The sequence below is a fragment of the Bubalus kerabau genome, chromosome 16 (assembly GCF_029407905.1).
Source record: "Bubalus kerabau isolate K-KA32 ecotype Philippines breed swamp buffalo chromosome 16, PCC_UOA_SB_1v2, whole genome shotgun sequence".
NCBI lineage: Eukaryota > Metazoa > Chordata > Mammalia > Artiodactyla > Bovidae > Bubalus > Bubalus kerabau.
This window is the reverse complement of record NC_073639.1, coordinates 32,866,802-32,888,229: the sequence shown is the minus strand read 5'-3', so window position 1 is coordinate 32,888,229 and position 21,428 is coordinate 32,866,802. Positions and strand designations below refer to the sequence as shown.

General features: G+C 38.9%; 1 protein-coding gene across 5 annotated transcripts in view; it reads right to left on the bottom strand.

The window, feature by feature from the left end:
• SCLT1 (sodium channel and clathrin linker 1) overlaps window positions 1–21,428 on the bottom strand; it is a 235,649-nt gene that overhangs the window by 137,771 nt on the left and 76,450 nt on the right. For all 5 annotated transcript variants that reach the window (XM_055550266.1, XM_055550267.1, XM_055550269.1 and 2 more), the window contains one exon: window positions 6,726–6,848. In XM_055550266.1, the coding sequence (XP_055406241.1) occupies window positions 6,726–6,848 (123 nt within the window). The remainder of the gene's footprint in view (window positions 1–6,725; window positions 6,849–21,428) is intronic.

The window sequence follows — 21,428 nt, the reverse complement described above, 5'->3', positions numbered from 1 at the left end:
TTGTGGTCGAAGATGGAGAAGTTAGCAAAAACAAGACCTGGAGCTGACTGTGGCTCAGATCATGAACTCCTTATTGCCAAATTCAGACCTAAATTGAAGAAAGTAGGGAAAACCATGAGGCCATTCAGGTATGATCTAAATCAAATCCTTTATGATTATATAGTGGAAATATAAATAGACTACAAATAGACTCAAGGGATTAGATCTGATAGAGTGCCTGAAGAAATATGGATGGAGGTTTGTGACATTCATTGTACAGGAGGTGGTAATAAAAACTATCTCTAAGAAAAAGAAATGCAAAAGGCAAAATGGCTGTCTAAAGAGGCCTTACAAATAATTGAGAAAAGAAGAAAAGCAAAAAGGCAAAGGAGAAAAGAAAAGATATATCCACTTGAATGCAGAGTTCTAAAAACAGAAAGGAGAGATACAGAATTCCTAACTGAACAATGGAAATAGAGGAAGAGAACAGAATGGGAAAGACTAAAGATCTCTTCAAGAAAATTAGAGATACTAAGGGAACATTTCATACAAAGATGGCACAATAAAGGACAGAAATGGGATGGACCTAACAGAAGCAGAGGATATGAAGAGGTGGTAAGAATACACAGAAGAACATTACAAAAGAGATCTTAATGAACCAGATAACCACGATGCTGTGATCAGTCACCCAGAGCCAGACATCTCTGTGTGCAAAGTCAAGTGGGCATTAGGAAGCATCACTATAAACAAACCTCGTGGAAGTGATGGAATGGCAGCTGAGCTACTGCAAATCCTAAAAGATGATGCTGTCAAAGTGCTGCACTCAATATGCCAACATATTTGGAAAACTCAGCAGTGGCCACAGGACTGGAAAAGGTCAGTTTTCATTCCAATCCCAAAGAACAGCAATGCCAAGGAAAGTTCAAACTACTGCACAATTGCACTCATTTCACATGCTAGCAAAGTAATGTTCAAAATTCTCCAAGCCAGGCTTCAGCATTATGTGAACCAAGACCTTCCAGATGTTCAAGCTAGATTTAGAAAAGGCAGAGGAATCAGAGATCAAATTGGCAATATCCACTGGATCACAGAAAAAGCAAGTGAATTCCAGAAAAACTCTACTTCTGCTTCATTGTCTAAAGACTTTGACTGTATGGATCACAACAAACTGTGGAACATTCTTTAAAGAGATGGAAATACCAGACTACCTTACCTGCCTCCTGCAAAACTAGTATGCAGGTCAAGAAACAGAACAGGACATGGAACAACAGACTGGGTCAAAATTAGGAAAGGAGTACTCTGATTATTTAACTTATATGCAGAGTACATCATGTGACATGTCAGGTTGGATGAAGCAGAAGCTGGAATCAAGATTGCTGGGAGAAATATCAATAACCTCAGATATGCAGATAACACTACTCTTATGGTAGAAAGTGAAGAGCAACTAAAGAGCCTCTTGATGAAGGTGAAAGAGGAGAGTGAAAAAGCTGCCTGACAACGTTCAAAATATGAAGATCATGGCATCTAGTCCCATCACTTCATGGCAAAGAGATGGGGAAACAATGGAAACAGTGAGAGGCTTTATTTTTTGGGGCTCCAAAATCACTGCAGATGGTGACTGCAGCCACGAAATTAAAAGATGCTTTTTCCTTGGAAGAAAAGCTACGACAAACTTAGACAGCATATTAAAAAGCAGAGACATCACTTTGCCAACAAAGGTCTGTCTAGTCAAAGCCATGGTTTTTCCAGTAGTCATGTATGATGTGAGAGTTGGACCACAAAGAAGGCTGAACGCCAAAAAATTAATGCTTTTGAACTGTGGTGTTGGAGAAGACTCTTGAGAGTCCCCTGGACTGCAAGGAGATCAAACCAGTCAATCCTAAACGAAATCAGTTCTGAATATTCATTAGAAGGACTGATGCTGAAGCTCCAATACTTTGGCCACCTGATGCAAAGAGCTGACTCATTAGAAAAGACCCTGATGATGGGAAAGACTGAAGGTAGGAGCAGAAGCGGACGACAGAGGTTGAGATGGCTGGATGATATCACTGACTCAATGGACAGCTTGATTTTGAGCAAGCACGGGGAAATGGTGAAGGACAGGGAAGCCTGGTGTGCTGCTGTCCATGGGGTAATGACTGAGCGGCAGACATGACTAAGTGACTGAACAACATCAAAATTATTTCTAGAAATCAATCCATCAGGAGACAGGTATGATAGAGACACCTTATCCCATATTGAAAAACTGCATTCAAACCTATTTAAAACCTATAATACAAACCATGGCACAGTTATTATTATGCCTTTTCCTCTTTTTATGAGTCTCATGGTTTGACTGCTCCACAAGTTTTAAACCTTTTAATTATCTACTATGACCAAATTAAACATCATATGTGCAGGTGACATAAAGTTGGGAGGAACTGTTAATATGTCAGATGACCGATTTAAAGCTTGATAGCTAGAGCTTCAAATAAAGACAAAGTATTATCTGTAAGGTCTATGCAAACAGCAACAGTAACAACTAACCCCCCCTCCAAAACCCTAACTTCAAAGCTGTACCATAAAAATGATCTTATTCAGGTGGAAAACAAAACCTAATGGCTTAGTTTACTGACTTAAATGAAGAAACGGCCTTCAAAAACATACTTATATTAGAAATGATTTCTAGATCTCAGAGGTAAAAGTATTACAGCTCAGACTACATGTGTGTTATTTTCAAACTAGGGCATGTTTGGAAAAATCATTTTGTAAACTGAAAAGCAACATAAGTATTATTATGACTTCTTTAGGGAAAAATACCTATTTGTGATGATAATAAAACAAATACTCATGAACTGGAATTTGAAAACTCTATAAGAGTTGAAGAGAGACACAGTGATAACTGCCTTATCAAAAATCCACAGGAAAGGAATCAGAATTGGAATTACTCCATAGTTTTAAATATTTGTTGTTGTTTAGATGCTAAGTCGTGTCTGACTCCTTTGTGATCCCATGGAAGGCAGCCCACCAAGCTACTCTGTCCATGGGATTTCCCAGGCAAGAATACTTGAGTGGGTTGCCATTTCCTTACCCAGGGGATCTTCCCACCCAGGGATTGAACCCATGCCTCTTGTGTCTCTTGCATTGGCAGGAGGATTCGTTACCACTGAGCCACCAGGGAACCCTATAGACACATTCAAATCCTGAATTACAACAAAGCACTCAGTAATTACAAATCATTTGCAAATAATAAGACTGTAAGATATTATGTTAGGTATTCAGTCAGATCAGCTCAGTAGCTCAGTCGTGTCTGACTCTTTGCAACCCCATGAATCAGAGCATGCCAGGCCTCCCTGTCCATCACCAACTCCCGGAGTTCACTCAGACTCATGTCCATAGTGTTGGTGATGCCATCCAGCCATCTCATCCTCTGTCATCCACTTCTCCTCCTGCCCCCAATCCCTCCCAGCATAAGAGTCTTTTCCAATGAGTCAGCTCTTTGTATCAGGTGGCCAAAGTATTGGAGTTTCAGCTTTAGCATCAGTCCTTCCAATGAACACCCAGGACTGATCTCCTTTAGAATGGACTGGTTGATCTCCTTGCAGTCCAAGGGACACTCAAGAGTCTTCTCCAACACCACAGTTCAAAAGCATCAATTTTTCAGTGCTCAGCTTTCTTTATAGTCCAACTTGCACATCCATACATGACCACAGGAAAAACCATAGCCTTGACTAGACGAACCTTTGTTGGCAAAGAAATGCCTCTGCTTTTCAATATGCTATCTAGGTTGGTCATAACTTTCCTTCCAAGGCATAAGCATCTTTTAATTTCATGGCTGCAGTCACCATCTGCAGTGATTTTGGAGCCCAAAAAAATAAAGTCTGACACTGTTTCCACTGTTTCCCCATCTATTTCCCATGAAGTGATGGGACAAGATGCCATGATCTTCATTTTCTGAATGTTGAGCTTTAAGCCAACTTTTTCACTCTCCACTTTCACTTTCATCAAAAGGCTCTTTAGTTCTTCACTTTCTGCCATTAGGGTGGTGTCATCTGCATATCTGAGGTTATTGATATTTCTCCCGGCAATCTTGATTCCAGCTTGTGCTTCTTCCAGCCCAGCATTTCTCATGATGTACTCTGCATAGAAGTTAAATAAGCAGGGTGACAATATACAGCCTTGACGTATTCCTTTTCCTATTTGGAACCAGTCTGTTGTTCCATGTCCAGTTCTAACTATTGTTTCCTGACCTGCATATAGGTTTCTCAAGAAGCAGATCAGGTGGTCTGGTATTCCCATCTCTTTCAGAATTTTCCACAGTTGATTGTGATCCACACAGTCAAAGGCTTTGGCATAGTCAATAAAGCAGAAATAGATGCTTTTCTGGAACTCTCTTGCTTTTTCCATGATCCAGTGGATGTTGGCAATTCGATCTCTGGTTCCTCTGCCTTTTCTAAAACCAGCTTGAACATCTGGAAGTTCATGGTTCACGTACTGCTAAAGCCTGGCTTGGAGAATTTTGAGCATTACTTTACTAGCGTGTGAGATGAGTGCAATTGTGCGGTAGTTTGAGCATTCTTTGGCATCGCCCTTCTTTGGGATTGGAATGAAAACTGACCTTTTCCAGTCCTGTGGCCACTGCTGAGTTTTCCAAATTTGCTGGCACATTGAATGCTGCATTTTCACAGTATCATCTTTCAGGATTTGAAATAGCTCAACTGGAATTCCATCACCTCCACTAGCTTTGTTAAGTATTATATATTATGTATAACATAAACTGCAGTATTACATATATGTATGGGGCTTCCCAGGTGGTGCTAGTGGTAAAGAACTCGCCTGCCAAGCAAGGAGAGGCACGAGATATGGGTTCAATCCCTGGATCTGGAAGATCGCCTAAAGGAGGGCATGGCAACCCACTCCAGTGTTCTTGCTTGGAGAATCCCATGAACACAGGAGCCTGGCAGGCTACAGTCCATAGGATCAGAAATAGTCAGACACAACTGAAGCAACTTGGCACGCACACACGCACGCATACGTATGTATAAATTACTATGAATTTCTCTGGAGAAAGTATGGTCCAATACTGTGGTGAGAGAAGTCAACCTCCTTCCTAACCAACACATATACCAATAACATAGTCTTGATAAGAAGGAGAATTGCTTTGTTCACTATATGAGAATACGGTCAGAAGAATCTTTATTCTACCAGTTGCTTCGATATTTGGCTTATTATTGTTCCTCTTAAACACATTTTCAGGGACTTTATAATTCAGCACAACAACTAAACAGAATGAAATATGAGACAACAATGCAGCATCTCATACACTCCAAGAGTATAGGCAGTCCATGTCCTATAGTCTTGAAATGCATGACTTTCACTTACTATAGTATGGTTCAATTATATTAGTCCTGTATAACATGATTCAAATTTCATACACCAATAGATTAACTGTATAATACTATATATAACACTGATTATATATTACTCAGTATAGTAATTATTATTACATAAAACACAGACTTTACTGCTAACTCTTCAGTCTACAACTGACTATGTGATAACAGAACATCATGATCAGTGTCTAATTACTTTCGAAGTCTGTGTCTTGTCTCAGAGCTTCTGTTATTCAGTTCATGCACAGATAGCAAAGTGTGCAGTTGTGCTGTCTCCTTTTCTTTCAGTGATAATATACTCATGTGACATTTTTTAAAAAACTGATAACTGAAAGAAGGAATTAGCCAATGAAGACAAAACTGCTGCAAAGAAACAGAAAGTGGTAACTCTGGATAATGTTGTAAATGAAGTTACAGGAGAAAATATCTGAAAGTGAGAACATGGACACTGCCACTAGTCAGGAGAGTACAGACACACTGGCAAGGGTAACTTAGTGAAAGTGAACCCAACATGAGTGAAGAAAGAAGTTCTGATGAAAATGATGAAGATGTCCCAGAAGGGGGACTAGCAAAAAATTCACATCGCAGGAATACTAAGGTTATTTCATACATTGAAAGTTCAAAGGATAAAATGTTGGAAGCTGATCTGAACTTAAAAAGGAATATTCTAAGTTCACCAAAGCATAAAAAAGATACCTGCTCTGTGTCATAAAGTTTTCAATATACCTAGCAGAAAAGAATCAATGGAAAGATAAGGGAGGTAGATTTTGCAATGGAATGGATGGTCTTGTGAGATAGTGAGTGTGTGTTAACAGAGATATAAAACAAAAGTTAGATGCCCACTTTAAAAGAATATAAAATGATTCTTGCTTTGGACATAAAGAAATCCTTAATAACCATTAAGATTCCTTCCTCTTTTAAAATCCTATTCTGATGAATTTATATTAGAGGCACTTGACATCTATTTCAGTAAAAGGTCACATTTAAGGTTGTTAACATTTTTGTTTTACACAGTGTTGTCATATTCGAGTAGCTTTCTTCACTGTCCATAAACTAATGAACAGTTTTGGTCTTTTTTTTAATCAGGTAAAAAAATCAGGAGTATAAAAGTTTTAGAGATTCATTTATACATAAAATCTTATGGCCACTTTTTAGCCCTAAAGACAGCTTTCAGGGCTAATAACATTATAAAACCCAATGTACACTAGGCACTATTTTAATCATTTAATGTGTTCAAAAGATTTCTAACCATCAAAGATCTATTTATTGCCAACATAAATATTACACTAGAGACTAGGGCATTCTTCGCCAAAACTGAATTTCTCCAGAATGCAACTTGTTGATACACAAGAAAACCATGAAATCCAAAATTACCTTTTGCTTTTGACTTTCAAGAACATGAATCTGGGCCTCAGTCATATGTTCTTGGTAAAGTTTCCGTAGCTTGTACAACTCCTGAGAAACAGTCTGCCAGAGTTCTACAGCCTGAGCTTTTTCCTATAAAAGAAAAACATTAGCGAAATCATTATTAGTAGGCTACCGCACAGGATAAATGAATCACATTCTTTTACACAATGACTTCTTATATATAAAGTCACAAAATAAAAATAGAATTTATACAAGATGGTATGGTTGCAATATTTTTGATGATATAAAGTTGTATTAATAATTAGAGAGTAAAACTAAACATTAAAATTCTTTAGTTTGAAATTTTCTTTTTATTCAGATTTAATAGCAAAATGAAAACCCTTCAACCAGAGAGAGAGATTTAAACCACTTTCCCTGTTCCACAAAAAAGTGTAGTGTAAGCCATAAAAATTCTACAAGTGTAAGCCAAGAAAACTTTCCTTGGTAAAGCACAAGTGGTTTTTTCTGATTGCAAAAGTAATGTTTATCCTAAAAAATTATGAAAATACAGAAAAATGCAAAAGAAAAAATTACCTGATTTTTAAAAACCATGTGATAATAAATACTGCTAACATCTGGACACATTCAACTTGATAAATGTTGGATGTATTCTTGTTTATAAATGTGATCTGAGGGGAGAGTTTTGTATTTTTTTCTTAAGGAAAAAAAAAAACTGGAACTGATACAGTATGCTGATTGTATTATACTATTTTCATCTAGTATTTTATAATAAGAATTTTATCAGGCCATTATTCTTTCAACAAGTAATTCTCAAAAGTGATACAGAGATCCTTGAAGACAAAATTACGTTCATAATAAAAGGAAGGCATTAATTCTCTTTTTTACTCTCATCTGCATGAGTTTACAGTGTTTACCAAAGTTTATATGATGTAACCTGTGATATGGTCATTGCTCTAATGGCTACTGAAATGCATTCTTACGTTCCTATTTGTTCTAAAATGTCCTAGCTTTGCATTATCGCCTCCTTTGCCAAAGATAAGGTGCCCGTAGGTGCATAGATTTATCTCTGGGCTTTCTATCTTATTCCATTGGTCTATATTTCTGTTTTGTGTCAGTACCATACTGTCTCAATGACTACAGCTTTGTATTATAGCATGAAATTAGGAAGAATGATTCCTCTAGCTCCATTCTTTTTTCTCAAGATGGCTTTGGCTATTCAGGGTCTCTTATGAATTGTGAAATTTTTAGTTCTAGTTCTGTGAAAAATGCCATTGGTAAACTGATAAGGATTGCACTGAGTCTGTAGACTGCTTTTGATAGTATATTGATTTTGATACCATTGATTCTTCCAACCCAGGAACAAGAAATTCCTCTCCATCTGTTTATGCCCTCTTTCTTTCATCAAAGGAGGCAAGAACATACAACGGAGAAAAGACAGTCTCTTCAATAAGTGGTGCTGCAATACTGAACAGCTACATTTAAAAGAATGAAATTAGAACACTTTCTGACACCGTACACGAAGATAAACTCAAAATGGATTAAAGACTTAAATGTAATGGCTCAGATGGTAAAGCATCTGCCTACAATGTGGGAGACCTGGGTTCAATCCCTGGGTTGGGAAGATCTTCAGGAGATGGAAACGGCAACCCACTCCAGTATTCTTGCCTGAAAAATATGGACGGAGGACCCTGGTAGGCTACAGTCTATGGGGTCGCAAAAAGTTGGACATGACTGAGCAACTTAACTCACTCACTGTAAGACCAGAAACTATAAAACTCTTAGAGGAAAACAGAGGCAAAACACTCTATGACATAAATCACAGCAAGATCCTCTATGACCCACCTTCTCCAGTAATGAAAATAAAAACAAACAAGTATGATATAATTAAACTTAAAAGCTTTTGCACAACAAAGGAAACTATAAACAAGGTGAAAAGACAACCCACATAATGGGAGAATAGCAAATGAAACAACTGACAGACGATTAATTTCCAAAATATACAAGCAGCTCATGCAACTCAGTAACAGAAAAACATACAACCCAATTAAAAAGTGGAAAGTGGCAGAAGACCTAAACAGACATTTCTTCAAAGAAGACATACAGATGGCTAATAAACATATGAAAAATAGCTCAATATTGTACTTTATAAGAGAAATCCAAATCAAAACTACATGGGATATCACCTCACACTGATCAGAATGGCCATCATGAAAAAAATTGACAAATAATAAATGCTTGAGAGAGTGTATAGAAAGGGAACTCCTTTTGCATGATTGGTGGAATGTAAATTGATACAGATATTATGGAGAAGAGTATGGAGATTCCTTAAGAAAACAAGGAATAAAACTATCATATGATCTAACCGTTCCACTACTGGGAACATACCCTGGTAAAACCATAATTGAAAAGGACAGAGGTAACCTAGTGCTCAATGCAGCACTATTTGCAATAGCTGGGACATGGAAGCAACCTAGATGTCCATCAACAGATGAATGGATAAAGAAGTTTCTACATATATACAATTGAATACTACTCAGTCATAAAAAGGAAGACATTTCAGTCAATTCTAATGAAGTAGATGAATGAAGAACCTATTATATACAATGAAATAAGTCAGAAAGAGAAAAACAAATACTGTATATTAGCAAATATCAGTTCAGTTCAGTTGCTCAGTCTTGTCCGACTCTTGGCGACCCCATGAATCGCAGCACGCCAGGCCTCCCTGTCCATCACCAACTCCCGGAGTTCACTCAGACTCACGTCCATCAAGTCAGTGATGCCATCCAGCCATCTCATCCTCTGTCGTCCCCTTCCCCCCCTGCCCCCAATTCCTCCCAGCACCAGAGTCTTTTCCAATGAGTCAACTCTTTGCATGAGGTGGCCAAAGTACTGGAGTTTCAGCTTTAGCATCATTCCTTCCAAAGAAATCCCAGGGCTGATCTCCTTCAGAATGGACTGGTGGATCTCCTTGCAGTCCAAGGGACTCTCAAGAGTCTTCTCCAACACCACAGTTCAAAAGCATCAATTCTTCGGCACTCAGCCTTCTTCACAGTCCAACTCTCACATCCATACATGACCACAGGAAAAACCATAGCCTTGACTAGACGGACCTTTGTTGGCAAAGTAATGTCTCTGCTTTTCAATATACTACCTAGGTTGGTCATAACTTTCCTTCCAAGGAGTAAGCGTCTTTTAACTTCATGGCTGCAGTCACCATCTGTAGTGATTTGGAGCCCAAAAAAATAAAGTCTGACACTGTTTCCACTGTTTCCCCATCTATTTCCCATGAAGTGATGGGACAAGATGCCATGATCTTCGTTTTCTGAGTGTTGAGCTTTAAGCCAACTTTTTCACTCTCCACTTTCACCTTCATCAAGAGGATTTTTAGTTCCTCTTCACTTTCTGCCATAAGGGTGGTGTCATCTGCATATCTGAGGTTATTGATATTTCTCTCGGCAATATTGATTCCAGCTTGTGTTTCTTGCAGTCCAGCGTTTCTCATGATGTACTCTGCATATAAGTTAAATAAGCAGGGTGACAATATACAGCTTTGACGTACTCCTTTTCCTATTTGGAACCAGTCTGTTGTTCCATGTCCAGTTCTAACTGTTGCTTCCTGACCTGCATACAAATTTCTCAAGGGGCAGATCAGGTGGTCTGGTATTCCCATCTCTTTCAGAATTTTCCACAGTTGATTGTGATCCACACAGTCAAAGGCTTTGGCATAGTCAATAAAGCAGAAATAGATGTTTTTCTGGAACTCTCTTGCTTTTTCCATGATCCAGCAGATGTTTGCAATTTGATCTTTGGTTCCTCTGCCTTTTCTAAAACCAGCTTGAACATCAGGAAGTCACGGTTCACATATTGCTGAAGTCTGGCTTGGAGAATTTTGAGCACTACTTTACTAGCATGTGAGATGAGTGCAATTGTGTGGTAGTTTGAGCATTCTTTGGCATTGTCTTTCTTTGGGATTGGAATGAAAACTGACCTTTTCCAGTCCTGTGGCCACTGCTGAGTTTTCTAAATGTGCTGGCATATTGAATGCAGCACTTTCACAGCATCATCTTTCAGGATTTGAAATAGCTCAACTGGAATTCCATCACCTCCACTAGCTTTGTTCGTAGTGATGCTTTCTAAGGCCCACTTGACTTCACATTCCAGGATGTCTGGCTCTAGGTCAGTGATCACACCATCGTGATTATCTGGGTCGTGAAGATCTTTTTTGTACAGTTCTTCTGTGTATTCTTGCCACCTCTTCTGAATATCTTCTGCTTCTGTTAGGTCCCTACCATTTCTGTCTTTTATCGAGCCCATATTTGCATGAAATGTTCCCTTGGTATCTCTGATTTTCTTGAAGAGATCTCTAGTCTTTCCCATTCTGTTGTTTTCCTCTATTTCTTTGCATTGATCGCTGAAAAAGGCTTTCTTATCTCTTCTCGCTATTCTTTGGAACTCTGCATTCAGATGCTTATATCTTTCCTTTTCTCCTTTGCTTTTCACTTCTCTTCTTTTCACAGCTATTTGTAAGGCCTCCCCAGACAGCCATTTTGCTTTTTTGCATTTCTTTTCCATGGGGATGGTCTTGATCCCTGTCTCCTGTACAATGTCATGAACCTCAGTCCATAGTTCATCAGGCACTCTATCTATCAGATCTAGGCCCTTAAATCTATTTCTCACTTCCACTGTATAATCATAAGGGATTTGATTTAGGTCACACCTGAATGGTCTAGTGGTTTTCCCTACTTTCTTCAATTTAGGGAAGCAAAAGGCAAAGGAGAAAAGGAAAGATATACCCATTTGAATGCAGAGTTCCAAAGAATAGCAAGGAGAGAGAAGAAAGCCTTTCTAATTGAGCAATGCAAAGAAACAGAGGAAAACAATAGAAAGGGAACGACTAGAGATCTTTCCAAGAAAATTAGAGATACCAAGGGAATATTTCAAGCAAAGATGTGCACAATAAAGGACAGAAATGGTAAGGACCTAACAGAAGCAGAAGATATTAAGAAGTGGCGGCAAGAATTCACAGAAGAACGTTACAAAAAAAGATCTAAATGACCCAGATAACCACAATGGTGTGACCACTCACCTAGAGCCAGACATCTTAGAGTACAAAGTCAAGTGGCCTTAGGAAGCATCAATACAAACAAAGCTAGTAGAAGTGATGGAATTACAGCCGAGCTATCGCAAATCCTAGATGATGATGCTATGAAAGTGGGGCACTCAATAGGCAAGCAAATTTGGAAAGCTCAGCAGTGGCCACAGGACTGGAAAAGGTCAGTTTTCATTCCAATCCCAAAGAAAGGCAATGCCAAAGAAAGTTCAAACTACTGCACAATTGCACTCGTTTCACACGCTAGCAAGGTAATGCTCAAAATCCTTCAAGGTAGATTTCAACAGTACGTGAACTGAGGACTTCCAGATATAACAGCTGGATTTAGAAAAGGCAGAGGAGGCAAAGATAAAATTGCCAGCATCTGCTGTATCACAGAAAATCAAGAGAATTCAAAAAAAACATCTACTTCTGTTTCACTGACCACACTAAACCCTTTGATTGTGTGGATCATAACCAACTGTGGAAAATTCTTAAAGACTGGGATACCAGACCACCTTACCTGTCTCTTGAGAAACCTATATGCAGGTCAAGAAGCAACAGTTAGAACCAGACATGGAAGAACAGACTGATTTCAAACTGGGAAAGGAGTATGTAAAGGATGTATAGTGTCACCCTGCTTATTTAACTTATATGCAGAGTATATCATGAGAAATGCCAGGCTAGATGAAGGACAAGCTGGAATCAAGATTGCAAGGAGAAATATCAGCAACCTCAGATACGCAGATGATACCATTCTAATTGCAGAGAGAGAAGAGGAATTAAAGAGACTCCTGATGAGGGTGAAAGAGGAGAGTGAAAAAGCTGGCTGAAAATTCAACATTCAAAAAACTAAGACCATGGCATCTGGTCCCATAACTTCAAGGCAAACAGAGGGGGAAAAGTGGAAACAGTGACAGATTTTCTTTTCTTGGGCTCCAAAATCACGGAGAAAGGGTGAATGCAGCCGCGAAATTAAAAGATGTTTGCTCCTTGAAAGAAAAGCTAAGACAAACCTAGACAGCATATTAAAAGCAGAGACATCAGGATGCCGACAAAGATTCAAAGCTGTGGTTTTTCCAGTACACATGTATGGATGTGAGAGTTGGATCAAAAACCAGGCTGAGTGCCAAAGAACCAATACTTTCCATCTGGTGTTGGAGAAGACTCTTGAGAGTCCCCTGGACTGCAAGGAGATCAAACCACTCAATACTAAAGGAAATCAGTCCTGAATATTCATTGGAAGGACTGATGCTGAAGCTGAAACTCCAACACTTTGGCCACCTGATCCAAAGAACTGACTCACTGGAAAAGACCCTGATGCTGAAAAAGATTGAAGGTGGGAGGAAAAGGGGTTGAGACAGAGGATGAGATGGTTGGATAGCATCACCAACTCAAAACGACATGAGTTTGAGCAAACCGGGAGTTGGTGATGGACAGGGAGGCCTGGCGTGCTACGGTCCATGGAGTCGCAAACAGTCGAGCACAACTGAGCAACTGAACTAAACTGAACTGAACTGGGAGATGGTGAAGGACAGGGAAGCCTGGCATGCTGCACAAAGAATTGGACATGACTGAGGGGTCACAAAGAATTGGACATGACTGAGAGACTGAACAGTAACAACACAGAATATAGAAAAATGGTATTGATGAACCTACCTGCAGGCAGCAATGGAAACACAGACATAGAGGAAAGACTTGTGGACATGGGGCTGGGGGGAAGGAGAAGGTGGGATGAATGGAGAGAATAGCATGGAAACATATAAACTACCATATTTAAAACAGAAAGCCAGTAGGAATTTGCTGTGAGACTCAAGGAGCTCAAACCCGTTCTCTGTGACATCCTAGAGGGGTAGGATGGGATGGGAGGTGAGAGGGATGTTTAAGAGGGAGGGAACATAGGTATGCCTACAGCTGATTCATGTTGAAGTATAGCAGAAAATAACAACACAATATTGTAAAGCAATTATCCTTCAATTAAAAATATCTTAGGGACATTGCAGGTGGATTCTTTACCATCTGAAGAACCAGGATAGTCCTCCACAAAGCAGAGCAAAAACTTTATTCATTCATTGAGGAATTGGGCTTTCCCAGTTCCTCGTTCTTTAAAGACCCCTTCTGCCTGGAGGAGGAAAGCAGAAAATTTTTTAGCAGTATGAGTGTTATTTCTGGCCTGCTGGATTTAAATGCCAAACTAAGCAGCGTTTTCTGAGTGTGGGTCTCTACAGTCCCCTCCAAGGAAGGCGCCCAGGGAAATCAGTTTTGAGGGACAGTCTGGGAATACCATCCAGCCTCTCCCATCTCCACTCTACTGGGCTCAGCATGAATTAGAAGGATGGGTACCACCTCTCGATTTCAGATGCTGTTCTCTGATAGGTCAGATATGAGATCCAGAGCAGAGTTGGGGTCTGTGGATGAAAAATCCCTAAGAGGAAACATAATGGCATTCTGGCTACACCAATTTGACAAGGCTCATTGAAGAGATCAAGCCCTGAGCCTTTGGGTGGGAGCACTGATTCCAAAACCCTAGACTACCAGAGAACTAACCCTAGGGAGTATGAAAGAGTGAGAACTCACACAAAGGAAATCAGCTGAATACAAGACCCGGCATCACCCAACCATCAGTGGCACCCTCCAGTAGTACAGGACACCTCATCTAAACAACAAACAAAAAAAACCCCACAAACCCAATCATCAGAGACAGAATTATCACCTCACTCAGCCTTGCCCATCAGAGGAAAAACAAAGAAACAAAAACTCAGCACAAATCACACCCTATATGAAGCTTACACAAACCTTAGGAGGGCAGAAACCAAAAGGGAGAAAGAATTCAACCTTGAAGCCTGGGAAAAGACCTCAAACACAGTAAGTTAAAAAAAAAATAATAATAAAGAAAAGGCAGAAAAATACTACACAAGTGAAGGGACAAACTAAAAACACAGAAGTCCAAATAAATGAAGAGGAAATGGGCAAACTACCTGAAAAAGAATTCAGAATGATGATAGTAAAAATGATCAAAAACGTTGAAAACAAAATGGAGAAAATGTGACAATCAATTAACAAAGACACAGAATTATAAACATACAAACAACACAATTACTGAAATTAAAAACACTCTAGAAGGAATTCAAAGCAGAATATCTGAAGCAGAGGAACCAATCAGTGACCTGGAAGATAAAATAATGGAAATAACTTCTGAAGAGCAGAATAAAGTAAAAAGAATGAAAAGAATTGAGGATAGTCTCAGAGACTTCTGGGACAATATCAAATGCACCAACATTTCCAACATTTGAATTATAGGGGTCCCAGAAGAAGAGAAAAAGAAAGGGTATGAGAAAAATTTTGAAGAGATTATAGTTGAAAATTTCCCCAACATGGAAAAGGAAATAGTCAATCAAGTCCAAGAGGCATAAAGAATCCCGTACAGGACAAATCCAAGGAGAAACACGCCAAGACACATACTAATCAAACTAACTAAGACTAAGCAGAAACAAAGAATATTAAAAGCAGCAAGGGAGAAGCAACAAGTAACATACAAGGGAAACCCCATATGTTTAAGAGCTGATCTTTCAGCAGAAACTCTGCAGGCCAAAAGGGAATGGCAGGATATTATTTAAAGTACTGAAAGGGAAAAATCTACAACTAAGATTACTGTACCTGGCAAGGATCTCATTCAAAATTGATGAAGAAATAAAAATCTATTCTGACGGGCAAAAGTTAAGAGAATTCAGTACCATCAAACCAGTTTTACAACAAATGTTTAAAGGGACTTTTATAGATAATAAATACAAAAGAAAAAGGATCTACAGAATCAACCCCAAACAATTAAAAAAAGGACAATAGGAACACATATATCAATGATTACTTTAAATGTAAATGGATTAACTGCTCCAACCAAAAGACACAGACTGGCTGAATGGATTAAAAAACAAGACCCATAAATATGCTGTCTACAAGAAATCCACTTTAGACCTAAAGATACATACAGACTGAAAGTGAGAAGATGGAAAAATATAGTCCATTCAAACGGGAAGCTAAAGAAAGCTGGAGTAGCAATCCTCATATCAGACAAATAGACCTTAAAATAAAGAATATTACAAGAGATAAGGAAGGACAGTACATAATGATCAAGGGATCAATCCAAGAGGAAGACATAACAATTGTAAATATCTATGCACCCAACATAAGAGCACCTCAATACATAAGACAAACACTAACAGACATAAAAGGAGAAACTGATGATAACACAATAATAGTAGGAGACTTTAACACACCACTCACACCAAGAGAAAATTAATAAGGAAATACAAGTCTTAAATGATACATTAGATGAGATGGATCTCAATGGTATCTTCAGGACATTCCATCCAAATGCAGAAGAATATACCTTCTTCCCAAGTGCACATGGAACATTCTCCAGGATAGACCACATCTTGGGTCACAAATCAAACCTCAGTAAATTTAAGAAAATTGAAATCATATAGAGCATCTTCTCTGACCACAATGCTATGAAACTAGATATCAATTACAAAAAAGAAACACTGAAAAACTCAAACATATGGAGATTAAACAACACATTTCTAAATAACCAACCAGTTACAGAAGAAATCAAAAGGGAAATTGAAAAATTTCTAGAAACAAATGACAATGAAAACACGACAACTCAAAACCTATGGGATGCAGTAAAAGCAGTTCTAAGCGGGAAGTTTATAGCAAGACAATCCTACCTCAAGAAACAAGAAAAACATCGAATAGACAAACTAATTTTACACCTAAAACAACTGGAAAAAGAAGAACAAAAAAAACCCTCAAAATTAGGACAGAAATCATAAAGATCTGAGCAGAAATAATTGAAAAAGAAACAAAAGAACAATAGTAAAGATTAATAAAACTAAAAGCTGGTTCTTTGAGAAGATAAATAAAATTGATAAACCTTTAGCCAGGCTCATCAAGGAAAAAAGAGAGAAGAATCAAATCAACAAAATTAGAAATGAAAAAGGATAGGTTACAACAGACAATGCAGAAATACTAAGGATTATAAGAGACTATTATGAACAACTATATGGTGATAAAATGGATAACCTGGAAGAAATGGACAGGTTCCTAGGTAAGTTCAAACTTCCAAGACTGAAGCAGGAAGAAACAGGAATTATGAAGAACCCAATTACAAGCACTGAAATTGAAACTGTGAACAAAATATCCTAAAAAAGAAAAGCCCAGGACCAGATAGCTTCACAGGAGAATTCTATCAAACATTTAGAGAGAAGAGCTAATGCCTATCCTTCTAAACTCTTTCAAAAAATTGCAGAGGAAGGAACACTTCCAAACTCATTCCACGAGGCCACCACCACCCTGATACTAAAACCAGAGAAAGACAACACACAAAAAAAGAAAACTACAGGCCAGTATAACTGATTGACATAGATGAAAAAATCCTCAACAAAATTTTAGCAAAGAGAATTCAGCAACACATCAAAAAGCTCATATACCATGATCAAGTTAGGTTTATTCCAGGGATGCGAGGATTCTTTAATATATGCAAGTCAATCAATGTGATACACCATATTAACAAATTGAAAGATAAAAACCATATGGTCATATTAATAGATGTAGAAAAAGCCTTTGAAAAAATTCAGCACCATTTATGATTGAAATTCTTCAAAAAACGGGCTTAGAAGGAAACTATCTCAACACAGTAAAGGCCATATATGATAAGCCTACACCAAACATTATTCTCAATGGTGAAAAATGAAAGCATTCCCCTTAAGATCAGGAACAAGACAAGGGTGTCCACTTTCATCACTATTATTCAACATAGCTCTGGAGTCCTAGCTTCAGCCATCAGAGAAGAAAAAAAAAGGAATCCAAATTGGAAAAGAAGTGAGGTTCGTGACATTGTACAGGAAACAGGGATCAAGATCATCCCCATGGAAAAGAAATGCAAAAAAGCAAAATGGCTGTCTGAAGAGGTTGTAAAAATAGCTGTGAAAAGAAGAGAAGCGAAAAGCAAAGGAGAAAAGATATTCCCATTTGAATGAAGAGTTCCAAAGAATAGCAAGGAGAGATAAGAAAGCCTTCCTCAGAGATCAATGCAAAGAAATAGAGGAAAACAACAGAATGGTTAAGATTAGAGATCTCTTCAAGAAAATTAGACACCAAGGGAACATTTCATGCAAACATGGGCTTGAGAAAGGACAGAAATGGTAGGGACCTAACAGAAGCAGAAGATATTAAGAAGAGGTGGCAAGAATAGACAGAAGAACTGTACAAAAAAGATCTTCATGACCAAGATAATCACGATGGTGTGATCACTCACCTAGAGCCACACATCCTGGAATGTGAAGTCAAGTGGTCTTAGGAAGCATCACTACAAACAAAGCTAGTGGAGGTGATGGAATTCCAGTTGAGCTATTTCAAATCCTGAAAGATGATGCTGTGAAAGTGCTGAACTCAATATGTCAGCAAATTTGGAAAACTCAGCAGTGGCCACAGGACTGGAAAAGGTCAGTTTCCATTCCAATTCCAAACAAGGCAATGCAAAAGAATGCTCAAACTACCACACAAATGCACTCATCTCACATGCTAGTAAAGTAATGCTCAAAATTCTCCAAGCCAGGCTTCAGCAGTACGTGAACCATGAACTTCCAGATGTTCAAGCTGGTTTTAGAAAAGGCAGAGGAACCAGACATCAAATTGCCAACATCCGCTGGATCGTGGAAAAAGCAAGAGAGTTCCAGAAAAACATCTATTTCTGCTTTATTGACTATGCCAAAGCCTTTGACTGGGTGGATACAATAAACTGTGGAAAATTCTGAAAGAGATGGGAATACCAGACCACCTGATCTGCCTCTTGAGAAACCTATATGCAGGTAGGAAGCAACAGTTAGAACTGGACATTGAACAACAGACTGGTTCCAAATAGGAAAAGGAGTATGTCAAGGCTGTATATTGTCACCCTGCTTATTTAACTTATATGCTGAGTACATCATGAGAAATGCTGGGCTGGAAGAAGCACTAGCTAGAATCAAGACTGCGGGGAGAAATATCAATAACCTCAGGTATGCAGATGACACCACCTTTATGGCAGAAAGTGAAGAGGAACTAAAAAGTCTCTTGATGAAAGTGAAAGTGGAGAGTGAAAAAGTTGGCTTAAAGCTCAACATTCAGAAAATGAAGATCATGGCATCTGGTCCCATCACTTCATGGGAAATAGATAGGGAAACAGGGTCAGAGTTTATTTTTCTGGGCTCCAAAATCACTGCAGATGGTGACTGCCGCCAGGAAATTAAAAGATGTTTACTCCTGGGAAGGAAAGTTATGATCAACCTAGACAGTATATTAAAAAGCAGAGACATTACTTTGTCAACAAAGGTCCATTTAGTCAAGGCTGTGGTTTTTCCAGTGGTCATGTATGGATGTGCGATTTGGAATATAAAGAAGGCTGAGCGCCAAAGAATTGATGCTTTTGAACTGTGGTGTTGGAGAAGACTCTTGCGAGTCCCTTGGACTGCAAGGAGATCCAACCAGTCCATCCTAAAGGAGCTCAGTCCTCGGTGTTCATTGGAAGGACTGATGCTGAGGTTGAAACTCCAATACTTAGGCCACCTCATGAGAAGAGTTGACTCATTGGAAGGGGGCAGGAGGAGAAGGGGACGACAGAGGATGAGATGGCTGGATGGCATCACCGACTCGATGGACATGAGTTTGGGTGAACTCTGGGAGTTGGTGATGGACAGGGAGGCCTGGCGTGCTGTGATTCATGGGCTTGCAAGAGTTGGACACACCTGAGTGACTAAACTGAACTGAAAACTCTCACTGTTTGCAGATGACAGGATACTGTACATAGAAAACCCAAAAGATACTATCAGACAATCACTAGAGCTAATCAGTACATTTAGTAAAGTTGCAGATTATAAAATCAATACACACAAATCACTTGCATTTCTATATAGTAAAAGTTAAAAAATCAGAAAGTGAAATTAAGGAATTAAGCCCATTCACCATTGCAACAAAAAGAATTAAATATCTAGGAATAAACTTACCTAAGTAGACAAAAGAACTCTAACACAGAAAATTATGACACCAGTGAAAGAAAGCAAAGACAACATAAACAGATGGAGAGATAGTCCATGTTCCTGGGTAGGAAGAATCAATATTGTGAAAATGACTATACTACCTAACACAATCTACAGATTCAATGCGATCCCTATCAAATTTCCAATGACATTTTTCACAGAATTAGAACAAAAAATTTCACAATTCATATGGAACAGAAAAGACTCCCAAAAGCCAAAGCAGTCTTGTGAAAGAATCGAGCTAGAGGAATCAACCTTCCTGACTTCAGATTATTCTACAAAGCTACAGTCAAGACAGTATGGTACTGGCACAAAAACAGAAATATAGACCAATGGAACAAGATAGAGAACCTGGAGATAGAGCCACATACCTATGGGTACCTTGTTTTCGACAAAGAGGCAAGAATACACAATGGGGCAAGGACAGCCTCTTTAATAAACAGTGCTGTGAAAACTGGACAGCTACATGTAAAAGAATGAAATTAGAACACTTCCTAACACCATACACAAAGATAAACTCTAAATGGATTAAAGACCTAAATGTGAGACCAGAAACTATAAACCTCTTAGAGGAAAACATAGGCAGAACACTTGATGACATAAATCAAAGCAAGATCCTCTATGACTCACCTCGTAGAGTAATGGAAATAAAAACAAAAGTAAACAAGTGGGACCTGATTAAACTGAAAAGCTTCTGCATAGCAAAGGAAACTTATAAGCAAGGTGAAAAGACAACCCTCATAATGGGAGAAAATAATAGCAAATGAACCAACTGACAAAGGATTAATTTCCAAAATATATAAGCAGCTCATACAACTCAACACCAGAAAAACAAACAACCCACTCAAAAAGTGGAAGAAAGACCTAAACAGACAGTTCTCCAGAGAAGACATACAGATGGCTAACAAACACATGAAAAGATGCTCAACATTGCTCATTATTAGAGAAAAGCAAATCAAAAACCACAATGAGCTATCACCTCACTCTGGTCAGAATGGCCCTCATGAAACAGTCTACAAACAATAAATGCTGGAGAGGGTGTGGAGAAAAGGGAATACTCTTGTGCTATTGGTGGGAATGCAAATTGATACAGACACTATAGAAGACAGTATGCTGCTGCTGCTGCTAAGTCGCTTCAGTCGTGTCTGACTCTGTGCAACCCCACTGATGGCAGCCCACCAGGCTCCCCCGTCCCTGGGATTCTCCAGGCAAGAACACTGGAGTGGGTTGCCATTTCCTTCTCCAATGCATGAAAGTGAAAAGTGAAAGTGAAGTCACTCGGTCGTGTCGATTCTTAGCGACCCCATGGACTGCAGCCTACCAGGCTCCTCCGTCCATGGGATTTTCCAGGCTAGAGTACTGGAGTGGGTTGCCATTGCCTTCTCCGAGAGGACAGTATGGAGATTCCTCAATAAAACTAGGAATAAAACCACCATATGACCCAGGAATCCCACTCGTAGGCATATTATACCCTGATGAAACCAAAATTGAAAAACACACATGTATCCCATTGTGCACTGCAGCACTATTTACAACAGCTAGAAC